The following is a 13,804-nucleotide window of genomic DNA, read 5'->3' as shown; positions in this document are numbered from 1 at the left end:
CTTACAGCAAAAACCCCATTCAGTTAAGAGAAAATCACTGGTCTTTGGGACACCCACATATACTTTGTAAGTGTGCTAGTTGCTCTGTTGTATCTGACTCTTTGTGACCCATGGACTCTAGTCAACCAGGCTCCTCTGTCCGCGGAATTCTCCAGGCAAGAATTCTGGAGTGGGTTGCCGTGCCCTTCTCCAAGGGGTCTTCCCAGTCCGGGGACAGAACCCAAGTCTCCCACACTGCAGGCAGATTCTTTACCATCTGAGCCACCAGGGAAGCCCAGAGTGACCTACAGATATCAATGAAGTACAATTGTTCTATTGTGTCAGTTAGGATCTCTGTTACCTTACTGACTTTCTGTCTGGAAGGTCTGTCCCCTGATGTCAGTGGGGGACTTACTATATTCAATATCCTGTAATAACCTATAATAGAAAAGAATCTGAAAAAGAATATACTCACACACAAACACAACTGGATCACTTTGCAGTATACCTGAAATCTTGTAAATCAACTATATCAATCACAATCAAACAAATCAATCAATCAAACACAATCTTGTAAATCAACTATACGTCAATAAATTTTCTTTAATGCAAACCCTTACCTTTCAAGAGTGGCTGGAAGGTTGGAATCTCTTGCAACTTGATGACATCAGGATCGTTGCTGACGTTCCTTGAGGCCTGGGAGCCTTGAGCTACAACCACAATATCGTCCATCTTGGCTCTATGCTTAGCTGGAGAAGGGGTCACTGAAAATAAAGTTACATCACTCAGGAGCTGCATGTTATTTAGCCACCTCTGTCTCAACAAGGCTGTTTTCACTGTAGTCATTAAAAAGGACATTCTTACACACAAAAAAATGCTAACCATACTTACCCTGTGGTGGGGGCTGGGGTAGGGAAGATGAATTACAGAGGACCTCTGTTTTCTATGGTATTAAAAAATCCTCAAACTTTACAGGGACATATGCCATCTATTGGAGAAGGAAATGGCAACCCACTCCAGTATTCTTGCCTGGAGAATTCTACGGACCAAAGAGCCTAGTGGGCTACGGTCCATGGGGTCACAAAGAGTCGGACACGAGTAAGCAACTAACACACACGTGCCAACTATAAAAGTGCTTTTGTAACTAAAAGTTTATTCAACACACAAAATAAGCAGATTGTTTTTAATTTTTGTTTCTTTGATCCTCCTTATGTTTGTCCCTATTTCCCAATGAGAAAATAAGGGTACAAGATTTAGCTGTGACTTACTCAAGGTCAACAGTGCTAGAGACAGAGTTAAGAAGGGAATGGGAGGTAAATGGATTATTAGTATACATAGCCCATCCCTGCCATGCTGGGGTTGCAAAGCTGTAGCCACCCTACCACAGTAAGCCTGGTATGTTGAATAGATCCTAGTTACAGCAAAAAAAAAAAAACAAACCCTGATTCTCAACCCAAGACAACCACACCAGCCCCCTCACCCCTTAAAGTCACAGGGCAGAAAGCAGTGGGACAACGGTAGGCTGAGCCAAAATTAAGAAATTTGAAGGACTGCTAAAGAGGCAGATCAATTTCAGGTTTCTAGGCAAATGTAATCCATTTAGAAGGAAGTGATTTAAGGACATCCCAGACCAAGACATCCTGCGTTCCCAAACATCTTCTGGTTGGGGCAAAAATGAATCTTTATTGTTTTACACTCTAGAAAGTAGTATTTGCAGGCTTACCATAATCATGACTCAAAGGTTGATCCAAACATGCCATAGAACCATCCTGCCTCCTGCAGGATAAAGTCTCTGGAGGCTTGGCCTTCACTCTTAGAATCTCAGCTGCTTTCACTGCTCTTCAAGAAATCTCTCTTAGCCTCTTTTGGTAATTTACCTAATGTTTTTACAAACCTCAAGTCAGAAATCTTTCCTGGGACAAAGTGATTCCTCCATCCCCAGACTCCAGAGGAAAACAAACTTCACTCGATTCTAGGTAGCCTCTACTACTTGTCTGTAAAATGGGGCTACTGAGAGGATTAAACATTAACACATGTGACGCACTTAGCAGTATTAGTTAGCATACGCTGGTACTGGTCAGAGCCCATGCTGCTGGTTAGAAGGCGAACAAGCCTATTAAAAAGATGACACACTTCTTGCAAAATATGATTCTGGCCTGACACAGAGGCAAGAAAGTAAAGGGTAACAATTATTACCGTATTTCTTATAAGACACTGCATTCTGGATCTTCCAAAGAAGTAAAAATGTAGCCGTAGATACTGCTCACAGTTAAAAGCTATCTCAATCTAGCCCCCAGAATGGTCTGAACTAGCCTTGAAGGTCACATTTCAGTGTGGAATACCTCTAGTTCTGTTAATTTATACATTTCTTAATTACACGTCCTACCAAGGTCAGAGCAGGCCCCAGATATAAGCCAGTTTCGATTAACCACTCCAGAGCTTATTATCCAGGGCAGCCCCAGTGGTCCTAGGGTCTGGTGTGTAACAAAAAATAAAGGTGAAAACGATCTTCAATTAAGCATCAGCTGTTTTTATTAATTGAGCGCTCACTACATTACAGGAACAAAATTCCTCCCATTTCTACACTAAACTCGAAGAGAAATCTAAAAAAATATGGACGGGGAAAGAGTAGGGCAAAACATCAGAACTTGCCTTCATGACCAACTTCTATATGAGAAAGGGAGCCGAGACACCATTCGATGGGAAGATGCAGTTTCTGGACATGTTCGCACGCAAGGGTTCTAAGCGACAGTACACCTGTCACACGCCCCTTCTGAAAAGGAATTTCTAGGACCCACTTTTAAGGAGGAATCTGTTCTTTGAGATTCTATGACCTATCCACTCTACGACCGCAATCTCACCTCGACAGTCATGAATACTAAAGCCAAATATTTATTAGATCGTCTTTCAAGGAGTAAGCTGCAGCTGAGACAAATAGCTGTTTTGAAAATCAAAAATGGAAAAAAAAAAAAAAAATCAAAAATGGGCTTGGGCGCCCACGCTGGCTTAGCTTGCAATCACAGCACTGGGTTCCATCAGGGAAATTAAGGCTAGGACAGATAATGGCTTTTTTTTTTTTTTTTTTCTTTTTTAAGAAAAAAAGTACCGCGAGAGCTTTCTGTGCGTTCCCGTCCGCCGGTCCCGGTCCCCAGCACGCTGGGAAGGCAGCCCGCCCGGCAAGCAGGCAGGGCTGGCTGGAGGAGGGTGGAAGTAGTTAGGACACCGACCTGAGGAGTTCAGATCGTTGGGTCGGCTCTCGGCCTCGGAGCTCTGCTCACTGCCCATGGTGCCGGCAGCGGTGGCAGCGGAGGAACGACGGAACGGGCGGCGACCGCTCAGGCGGAGGGGCGACAGAGCAGGGACCGGGAGACCAAGATGCGGAGGCTACACCGGCTGCGATGTGGGGATAGCGCGCCCAGCCCACGCGTGGGCGCGGACGGTGGGGACGGAGAGGCCCTATTTGGGGAAAGGCTTGCAGGGAGGCGCCGCGGGGCTGCACGCCGCTCGCCCGCCCGCCTTCTTTGGGGAAACCAAAGGCAAGGAGGCGGGTGAACGCCGGGAACCAGCCACGCCTGCGACCGGCGGGCGGCGCCGCAGTCACTCACTCGCTCCAGGGGCCGCAGGTTCGTTCCTTCCGCGACGCGGATTGGCAGCGACGGCTGCGATCGGCGGTCAGTTCCGGGTTAGAGTGCCCCCGCCCCCTGCCCGAGGGAGGGCGGGGAGACTCACGCTACCCAGGACAGCGGGCGCAGCCTTAAAGGGCCAGATCGCCTCAAACGCAGAGCCGCTCCTAAGATGGAGGCGGTTCCTATGGTAGTGATGAGATTCACCTTTAAGCATCATCCACACGCTAGGCACGTTACCTCTATAGTTAGAAATTTACTAACAGGTTTTTGAGGGGTTTGTTTTTGCCTGTGTTTGGGTTTGCTTTTTTTTTTTTTAATGTATTCTCTTTCTCATTTTTAAAAATGACATTTGTTTATGTTTATTTTTGGTTGTGCTGGGTCTTCCTTGCTGTGGGAGGGCTTTCTCCAGTTGCGTGGTACAGCGGCTAATTCTTTACTAAGGTGCCTGAGCTTCTCATTGCGATGGCTTCTCTTGTTGTACAGCTTGGGCTCTAGATCACTGATTTAGTAGTTGTGGTGCATGGGCTTAGTTGTCCTACAACATGTAGGATCTTCCCAGACCAGGGATTGGACCCCTGTCCCCTCGCATTGGCTGGCAGATTCTTTACCACTAAGCCACTGTGCTATGCTTAGTCACTCAGTCCTGATCGACTCTTTGCGACCCCATGGACTGTAACACACCAGGCTCCTCTGTCCATGGGGAATCTCCAAGCAAGAATACTGGAATGGGTTGCCATGCCCTCCTCCAGAGGATCTTCCCAACCCATTGATCCAGGTTTCCTGCATTGCAGGCGAATTCTTTACCATCGGAGCCACTAGGAAAGCCCTTTTGATATTTTTAAAAATTGAGATGTAATTGACATATAACATTATATTAGTTATTTGCATATGTATACTGCAAAATTTTAAATTCTCTTTTACAGATGGAAAAAGAGAGGTGCTGGATAGACTTAGGTTTGGAATCCACAACATCAAAACACAAAGTTCCTACTGTAGTTCCAAAAGTTGGGAGATTGGCAGTGGCAACCATACAAAAAACCATACTAGATGGTGTAGGAAGGAGCTGGAAATGAGAGAAGAATGAATAGAAAATGCTGATTCTTGTGTTAGGGTGTTTGTGCATCTTCAAAAGAAAGTGGATGCCCCAAGTCTACTTTCTGGGAACCTTGACAGTTACCCACAGGCATTCTGAAAGTAGAAAAGGCAAGAAGGAAGTAGAGATAATGTGTAACAGAGACTGTCAACTTTGACAGGTCAAGGATGTCAAGGTAGCAATGCTTTCCCATTCAGGAGTTGGCTGGCTGTGGCATTTTCAGAACTTTAGAGCTCATATTGTTTGTTTCACAAAATTTTCAGCTAATGCCCTGAGTTTTCAAATAAACTATGATTTCATTATATATATATATATATATATATATATATATATTTACAAATTGAGTCAAAATCTTGTTTTTTTAATTTTTAAAAACTTTTTATTTTATATTGGTGTATAAGTCAATTGGGCTTCCCAGGTGGCGGAAGTGGTAAAGAACCCGCCTGTCAATGCAGAAGACATAAAAGCTGCAGGTTTGATCCCTGGGTTGGGAAGATCCCCTGAAGGAGGGGCATGGCAACCCACTCCAGTATTCTTGCCTAGAGAATCCCATGGACAGAGATGCCTGGTGGGCCATAGTTCAGAGGGTTGCAAAGAGTCGGACACAAGTGAAATGACTTAGCATTCATAAGTCGATTAACAATGTTTGTAATAGCTTCAGATGGACAGCAGAAGTACTCAGCCATACATATACACGTATCCATTCTCCCCTGCAAACTCCCTTCTCCTCCAGACTGTCACATAACATTGAGCAGAGCTCCCTGTGCTATACAGGAAGTCCTTTTTAGTTATCCATTGTAAACATAGCAGTATGTACATGTCAATCCCAAACTCCCCAACTATCCCTTCCCCGCTGGCAACCATAAATTCATTCTCTAGGTCTGTGAGTTGTATCTATTTTGTAAATAAGTTCATTTGTATCATTTCTTTTTAGATTCTGCATTTAAGAGATATCATATGATATTTCTCTTTTCCTACCTGACTTACTTCACTCAGTATGACGATCTCTAGGTCCATCTATGATGCTGCAATTGGTATTGTTTCATTCTTTTTAATGGCTCTTTCTTCTGTGTCTTTATCCTGCTGGGCACTCCAGAAGCCTTGGAGGCTCCCAAGCCAGAAATCTGGCTAACCTCACCACCATATCCTACCTGTCACCACATCTGTAAAGCCTCTCTCATTAATTTATCTTTTGTCTCCATGCACAGTTCATGGCTTCCTGACTTCTTTCATTCCTTGTAAAGCAGAAGGCCTCTGGCTTCACTTCCTTCAATGCATCATTCATGTGACTGGCACAGAGAATTTTCTAGAATATTAGTCAGGTCTCTGAACCTGTCACTGCCCTGCTAAAAACCTTCAATAACCCTATGGCTTCAGGATAAAGTTTCAAATTTAGCATATGATAACCTCATATGCTCTGACCCCAGCCTCTTGTTCTATTCATTTCTATACAGTCAAACTTCATGCCAGTCAGGATGAAATCCCCTGAATAGTCAGGCTGTGTTTTCTCTGTCTCGAATATTCAGCTTTTCTCTGTCCATTTCATTAACTGAACTTCATCCTTCAGGGTTTAACTTAGAGTTTAAAACTTCTGTCCACACAAAACCTGAACACAGGTGTTTATGACAGCTTTATTCATAACCGCCAAAATTTGGAAGCCACCAATGTATCCTTGGTAAGTCACTTCAGTCATGTCCGACTCTTTGCAATCCCATGGACTGTAGCCCGCCAGGCTCCTCCGTCCATGGGATTCTCCAGGCAAGAATACTGGGGTGTGTTGCCATTTTCTTCTCCAGGGGATCTTCCCCACCCAGGGACTGAACCCACAGCTTTTATGTCTCCTGCATTAGCAGGCGGGTTCTTTACCATTAGAGCCGCCTGGGAAGTCCAAGGTATCCTTAGGTGGGTATATAAACTACCTCTGGTCTAGACATTGGAAAAGAAAGATGAAGAGACACAGAGGAACCTCAGACACAGAAAGTGAAAGAAGCCAATCTGAAAAGGCTGCTTGCTGTATGACTCCAGTACATGACAGTCTAGAAAAGGCAAAAATATGGAGAGAGTTAAAAAGACTTGTGTTTGCCAGGGTTGAGGAAAAGGGGAAGGCATGAATAGACTAAACACAGGATTTGGGGGGCAGTGAAAATACTCTGTATGAAAACTGTAATGGTGGATACATATCATTATGTATTTGTCCAAGCCTATAGAATGTACAACACTAGGAATTAACCTAGGTCAACTAGAGACTTGGAAGGATTTTTGTGGGTGAGTATAGGTTCATTATATGCACACATGTGTGAGTTCCATTGCACGGTTGTGTCTGACTCTTTGCAGCCCGATGGACCATAGTTTGCCAGGCTCCTCTGTCTATGGGATTTTTCAGGCAAGAATATTGGAGTGGGTTACCATTTCCTACTCCAGGGGATCTTTTCAACCCAGGGATCGAACCTGTGTCTCTTGCATCTCCTGCATTGGCAAGTGGATTCTTTACAGAGCCACTCGGGAAACCTGTGTAACAAATATACCTCTCTTCTGCAGGATCTTGGTAATAGAGCCGCTATGCACAGATCGTGGCGGGGCCCATGGGAAATCTCTGTGCCTTCTTCTCAATTTTGCTGTGAACCTGAAGGTGCCTTCTTCATACTGTTCACGGGGTTCTTATTTTCTTGGGCTCCAAAATCACTGCAGATGGTGACTGCAGCCATGAAATTAAAAGATGCTTGCTGCTTGTAAGAAAAGCTATGACAAACCTCTACAGCCTATTAAAAAGCAGAGACATTACTTTGCCAACAAATGTCCATATAGTCAAAGCTATGGTTTTCCAGTAGTCACATATGGATGTGAGAGTTGGAACATAAAGAAGGCTGAGCACCGAAGAACTGATTCTTTTGAACTGTGGTGTTGGAGAAGACTCTTGAGAGTCCCCTGGACTGCAAGGAGATCAAACCAGTCAATCCTAAAGGAAATCAATCCTGAATATTCATTGGAAGGACTGATGCTGAAGCTGAAGCTCCAATACTTTGGCCACCTGATGCAGAGAGCCGACTCACTGGAATAGTCTCTGATGCTGGAAAAGGTTGAAGGCAGAAGGAGAAGAGAGCGACAGAGATGGTTGGATGGCATCACTGACTCAATGGACATGAGTTTGAGCAAGCTCCGGGAGATGGTGAAGGACAGGGAAGCCTGGCATGCTGCAGTCCATGGGGTCACAAAGAGTCCAACATGACTGAGCAACCAAACAACAAAGGTACTCTTAAAAAACAAAGTCAACAATTTTTGAACTTATGCACCTCCTCCCAGAAATCCAGATTAGACATCCCCCTCGTGAGCTTCCTTAGCTAGCTTTTTCTAATATAACATGTAGTCTTTACACAATCATTAATTTACCTGTGTTTCTCCCCACCGAACTATAACTGAACTATAAGGATGTGTTTCTCCCCACTAAACTATGACTGAACTACAAGGATCTTGAAGGTAGGTGTGTAGCTGAGCAGGACCCTCTGGGGCCTTCCCAGGACAGGCCCCTCCTCGACATCCTCTGTGGTAATTCAGGCATATTTCATGAGGTTTTCAGATGCTAAAAACCACCACCAATTTCTTCCACATGGAAGAAATTAACTACTTGATGATAGTAAGCAAATAGCTCTTAATCCTTTTGGCACCTAAGGATTGATAATGTTACCTCACCATCAACCAATCAGAGAAATATGCCCAAATGATCACATACCCTGGGACCCTCCATCACCTGGCCTTTAAAAATGCTTTGCTGAAATCCTTTGGGGAATTAGGGAATTTTGGGGGGTGGGGGGCACAAGCCACCTGTTTTCCTAGCATGGCCCTGCCATACACCTTTCTCTGCTCCACATTCCAAACTCTGACATTTTGTTTTGTTTGATCTCACTGTGCGTCGGGCACATGAACTTGTGTTTGTTAACAGCGTCTTATTGGTCTTTAATTTCCCAGTGCAGGTGCTTAATGTACATTTTCTGACTAAAGTACCTTAAAAAAAAAATCTGCCTCTACATAAATGGAGAGGTACTGTATTGGCAGAAGAGGATTAAGATTCTCTTCATAAATGGTGGAATATTGTATTATGTGTGTCAGTCGCTCAGTCGTGTCGGGCTCTTTGTGACCCCATGGACTCTCGCCAGGCTTCTCTGTTGATGGAGTTCTCCAGACCAGAATACTGGAGAGGGTTGCCATTCTCTTCTCCAGGGGATCTTCCCAATCCAGGGATGGAACCTGGGTCTCCTGCATTGCAGGCAAATTCTTTACCATCTGAGCCACCAGGAAGCCATTACTCAGCCATAAAAAGGAACAAAACTGTTCCTTGTAGAGACTTAGATGGACCTAGAGACTGTCATACAGAGTGAAGTAAGTCAGAAAGAGAAAAACATCATATGTTTTTGCATATATATGAAATCTAGAAAAATAGTATGGTGGTTTAGTTGCTAAGTTGTGTCCAACTCTTGCGAAGCCATGGACCATAGCCTGTCAGGCTTCTCTGTCCATGGGATTCTCCAGGCAAAAATACTGGAGTGGGTTGCCATTTCCTTCTCCAGGGGACCTTCCTGACCATCGAACTCAGGTCTCCTGGTCTCATTTACAGAGCAGGAATAGACACAGACATGGAGAACAAATGTATGGACACCAAGGGTGGAGGAAGGGGTGGGATAAACTGGGAGATGGGGGTTGACACATTTACACTATTGTGTGTGTGTGTGTTGCTCAGTCATGTCTGACTCTTTGCGACCCCATGGACTGTAGCTCTCCAGGCTCCTCTGTCCATGGATTTCTCTAGGCAAGAATTCTGGAGTGGGTTGCCATTCCCTTGTCCACACTATTGATGCTATGTATTAAATAGATAACTAACGAGAACCTACTGTATAGCTCAGGGAACGCTACTCATGCTCTGTGATGACCGAATGGGAAGGAAATCCAAATCCGAGGGGATATATGTGTACACATAACGAACTCACTTTGCTATGCAACAGAAACTAACACAGCATTGTAAATCAACCATATTCTAATAAAAATTATTTTCAAAACAAGAATCTTTCCAGCAATGAGGTGGCATTTCTAATTTTAAACTCCTGGTCTGTATCAATAGAAAATTTGTCTTTAATCATTATTTTCATCAATGTCTTCTGTTCACTGTCATAACTGAAAAATCACTTAACAATAACCATTCATTGTATCCAAGCCTTGAATCTGAAGTTTCTTTCTTTCTTTCTTTTTTACAAAAGTTGATTCTTAAATGTACAATAGGTTCCATGGCAACATGTCATTCTAGCTATAGGTGGCAACAGATATTATGGCAGGGGATCCAGGTGATTAAACAGGAATGGAACTAAAGGTCATCATTGCCTCGGGCATAAGGAACAGCTTACTTTTTGCCAGATTTCTTAATTCCACTGGTGGTCAGGGGGCCTTTCCCCTTGGCCTTTGCTTTTAGCTCCTTGAGTTTCTTCTGCACCTCCTTCTGCTTCTGCTTGAATGCCTTATCTTCCTCATCCATCTCCTTGGTTTGCTTCTTGGGCTGCTTCAGGGGCTTCTTCTTGCCACCTTCATGGCCCAACATGGCACCTGCCGCCCCTTCCCCCAAATCTGAAGTTTCTAAGTGGGGAAAGATCTACTTAGCTCCTAGAGTGAAAGGAGAGTCCAAGAGTGTGGCCTCGCTATGTACTGGACTCCACATCTATGGAGATAAAACTTACTAAGCGCATCAGTCACTGATTGCAATAGGAAAATTGCTCCAATGGTAATTCACTCTGGAGTTTCCTTTGGTAACCTTTCAAAACAAATATTTGCAATGTTATTGAAATTCAAGAGCAGGTCAGCCTTTGGATACAACTAGTTGAGTTAGTTTCACACAATGGACCATTGTTCACAGGCATCTCTAGCACCACATGCCTCCAGTAGCTATTGGTTAAAACTAGAGCTGTGGTTCTTAGGCCTAGAATAACAATCTACAGCTGCATGGTGCCTTAGGCTTGAAAGCTCTTTCATATTGACCAAAGTAGAGATACTGTGAAAGGTTAGAACCTCAGCAAGTTAAGTGTCAAAGGTTTAGTAACTTTGCACTTGTTCTCCTGTATATGGGGGTGGGTGGAGCAAGCATTGATTTATAAACACACTTATAAAACCTATAACCTAGTCTTTCTTTTCCACTCATGCAATCAACAAATATATTTTCATTAAGTATTTACTATTACGTGTATGTGCAGGCTCAGTCATTCAGTCATGTTTGGCTCTTTGCAAAACCCATGGACTATAGCTCTGTAGCCAGGTTTCTCTGTCCATGGGATTCTCCAGGCAAGAATACTGGAGTGGGTTGCCATTTCCTTCTCCAGAGGATCTTTCCCACCAAGGGATCGAACCAGAGTCTCTTGTGCCTCCTGCATTGGCAGGCAGATTGTTTACCACTGTACCACCGGGGAAGCCCTCATTATGTACCAGGTACTATGCTAAATATTAGGGGTGACATTTTAATAATAGACACCATTGTTTTCAATAATAGATACTGTGTGGATCACAACTAACTGGAAAACTCTTAAAGAGATGGGAATACCAGACCACCTTACCTATCTCCTGAGAAACCTGAATGCGGGTCAAGCAGCAATAGTTAGACCCTTAGAAGGAACAACTGACTGGTTCAAAACTGGGAAAGGAGTATGACAAGGCTGTATATTGCCACTCTGTTTATTTAACTTATGTGTAGAGTACATCATGCAAAATGTGGATGAATCAAACTGGAATCAAGATTGCTGTGAGAAATATCAACAGCCTCAGATATGCAGATGATACCACTCTAATGGCAAAAAGTGAGGAAGAACTGAAAAACCTCTTGATGAGGGTGAAAGAGAAGAGTGAAAAGCTGGCAAAAACTAAGATCTTGGCATCACTTCATGGCAAATAGAAGGAGAAAATGTAGAAGTAATGACAGATTTTGTTTTCTTGGGCTGCAAAATCACTGTAGATGGTGACTGTAGCCATGAAATTAAAAGACACTTGCTCCTTGGAAGGAAAGCTATGACAAACTTAGACAGCATATTAAAAAGCAAAGACATCACTGTTAGGAAAAACGCCGCGGGAAGAAAAAAGCCGCCTCTAAGGACCGGTGGTAAAGGCCTTTTATTAAGCGTCGCTCTCGGGCAGAACTCCCTGGGGCTGGTGAGTGAGGAGACAAAGGGAGTCTGCAAGGTATGAGGGGTGGGGAGGGGTTTTATAGTCCGGACCTGGCGTCCAGGCCAGGTCTTTTCATATAAGGAAGAAGCGCGGGCTACAGCGGTGGTCAGTGTCCGAGGGCTCTATGTTGGTACCTGATTGGACAAGGCTGCAGGGGGCCAGCCCCTGGAAGTTTAGCCAGCCTCCGGAATTTGCCTTGCAGCACTTTCCCGGGGGCATGCCCCGACCTTTCAATCACTTTGCCAACAAAGGTCCGTATAGTCAAAGCTATGGTTTTTTCAGTAGTCATGAGTTGGAGTATAAGAAAGGCTGAGCACCGAAGAATTGATGCTTTCAAACTGTGGTGCTGGAGAAGATTCTTGAGAGTCCCTTGGACTGCAAGGATATCAAACAGGTCAATCCTACAGGAAATCAGTCCTGAAGATTCATTGGAAGGACTGATGCTGAAGCTGAAGCTCCAATGCTTTGGCCACCTGATTCGAAGAGCTGCCTCGTTGGGATGGAACCTGATGCTGGGAAAGATTGAAGGCAGGAGGAGAAGAGGGCGGGTGACAGAGGACTAGATGGTTGGATGACATCACTGACTCAATGGACGTGAGTTTGAGCAAACTTGGGGAGATAGTGAAGGACAATAAACCCTGGTGTGCTGCAGTTCATGGGGTCACAAAGAGTCAGACACGACTTAGCGAGTGAAAAACAACCATTGTTTTCATCATTATTATTCATACCTATAAACAATAAATCCTGCCGAATCCCAATGCCTTCCTGGAGTCTTGATTTGCACATTAGCTCAAGTGCAAATGAAGAACTCTAAATGAAGAACTCCAACCTAATGAAGAACTCTCCACACTCTGAACGATTGAATAGGATTCTCTTAACTATGCCTCATATAGAAGGCACTGCAGACTCTTGAATGTGAAGAACGTTTGATCAGAGGTTGCCTCTGGGGAGGAGAACTAGTTTGGGACACAGGGTGAGAGGCAGGGTTTTCACTCTACAGGTGTATCTGAGTTCAGCACAGTTCAGTATCAGACCACCAAAACAAGGCAGATATCTCAATAAAGTCACACAATGTTTTTTTGGTTTCTCAGTGCCTATAAAAGTTATGTTTGGGGAAGCCCAGGTGGCTCAGCGGTAAAGAATCTGCCTGCCAATGCATGTGATGAGAGTTCGTCCCTGCGTGGGGGAAGATTCCCTGGAGAAGGAAATGGCAACCCACCCCAGTATTCTTGCCTGGAGAATCCCAGGGACAGAGGAGCCTGGTGGGCTACAGTCCATGGGATCGCAAAGAGTTTGACATGACTTAGCAACCAAATAGCAGAAGCAGCAACATAAACATTATGCTTACACTGTATTGTAGTTTATTAAGTGCGTAATGGCGTTACACCTAAAAATATACATCCATTAATGTTAAAATGTTGCTTTAAAAAATGCTAGCTATTGGGAAGTGGGAGGGGGGATCGGGATGGGGAATACATGTAAATCCATGGCTGATTCATGTCAATGTATGACAAAAACCACTACAATATTGTAAAATAATTAGCCTCCAAATAATAAAAATAAATGAAAAAAAAAATGCTAGCTATTATCATAACCTTTGGGCTTCCCTAGTGACTGAGTGGTAAAGAATCCATCTGCCAATGCAGGAGATGTGGGTTCCATCCCAGGGTCAGGAAGATCCCCTGAAGAAGGAAAGGGCAGTCCACTCCAGCATTCTTGCCTGGAGAATCCCATGGACAGAGAAGCCTGGTGGGCTACAGTCACAGGGTTGTAAGAGTCAGACGGGATTTATCGACTAAACAATAACAATCATCATAACATTTAGCAAGTTACAGCAGTAACATCAAAGATCACTGATGACAAATCATAATCCTAATAAACATAATAATAATGAATAAGTTTTAACTGTTGGGAGAAT

General features: G+C 44.0%; 2 protein-coding genes across 4 annotated transcripts in view; both read right to left on the bottom strand.

Moving 5' to 3' along the window:
- The window catches only part of BORCS5 (BLOC-1 related complex subunit 5), a 96,207-nt gene extending 92,521 nt beyond the window's left edge, over positions 1-3,686 (bottom strand). Inside the window, exons 1-2 of one of the 3 annotated variants that reach the window (XM_043882652.1) lie at positions 3,585-3,686; positions 600-743 (exon numbers count right to left, since the gene is read on the bottom strand). In XM_043882652.1, the coding sequence (XP_043738587.1) occupies positions 600-743; position 3,585 (145 nt within the window). In that variant the 5' untranslated portion in view covers positions 3,586-3,686. Of the gene's footprint in view, positions 1-599; positions 744-1,702; positions 1,856-3,206 lie in introns of those variants that run through there. The other 2 variants (XM_043882650.1, XM_043882651.1) reach the window with 2 other exon arrangements.
- A 6,398-nt stretch (positions 3,687-10,084) lies between these two features.
- On the bottom strand, positions 10,085-10,279 carry LOC122680554 (translation machinery-associated protein 7-like). Its single transcript, XM_043882060.1, has one exon. The coding sequence runs from the start codon at positions 10,277-10,279 to the stop codon at positions 10,085-10,087; it is 195 nt and encodes a 64-aa protein (XP_043737995.1).
- Between the last annotated feature and the right edge of the window lie 3,525 nt (positions 10,280-13,804).

This window comes from Cervus elaphus, chromosome 22 (genome assembly GCF_910594005.1).
Source record: "Cervus elaphus chromosome 22, mCerEla1.1, whole genome shotgun sequence".
NCBI lineage: Eukaryota > Metazoa > Chordata > Mammalia > Artiodactyla > Cervidae > Cervus > Cervus elaphus.
Note: the sequence above shows the minus strand (reverse complement) of the source record. Positions and strands in the feature narration are given on the sequence as shown.

Excerpts from the sequence above, each read along its gene's own strand:
- LOC122680554 (XM_043882060.1), bottom strand. The coding sequence starts at position 10,279 with ATGTTGGGCCATGAAGGTGGCAAGAAGAAGCCCCTGAAGCAGCCCAAG.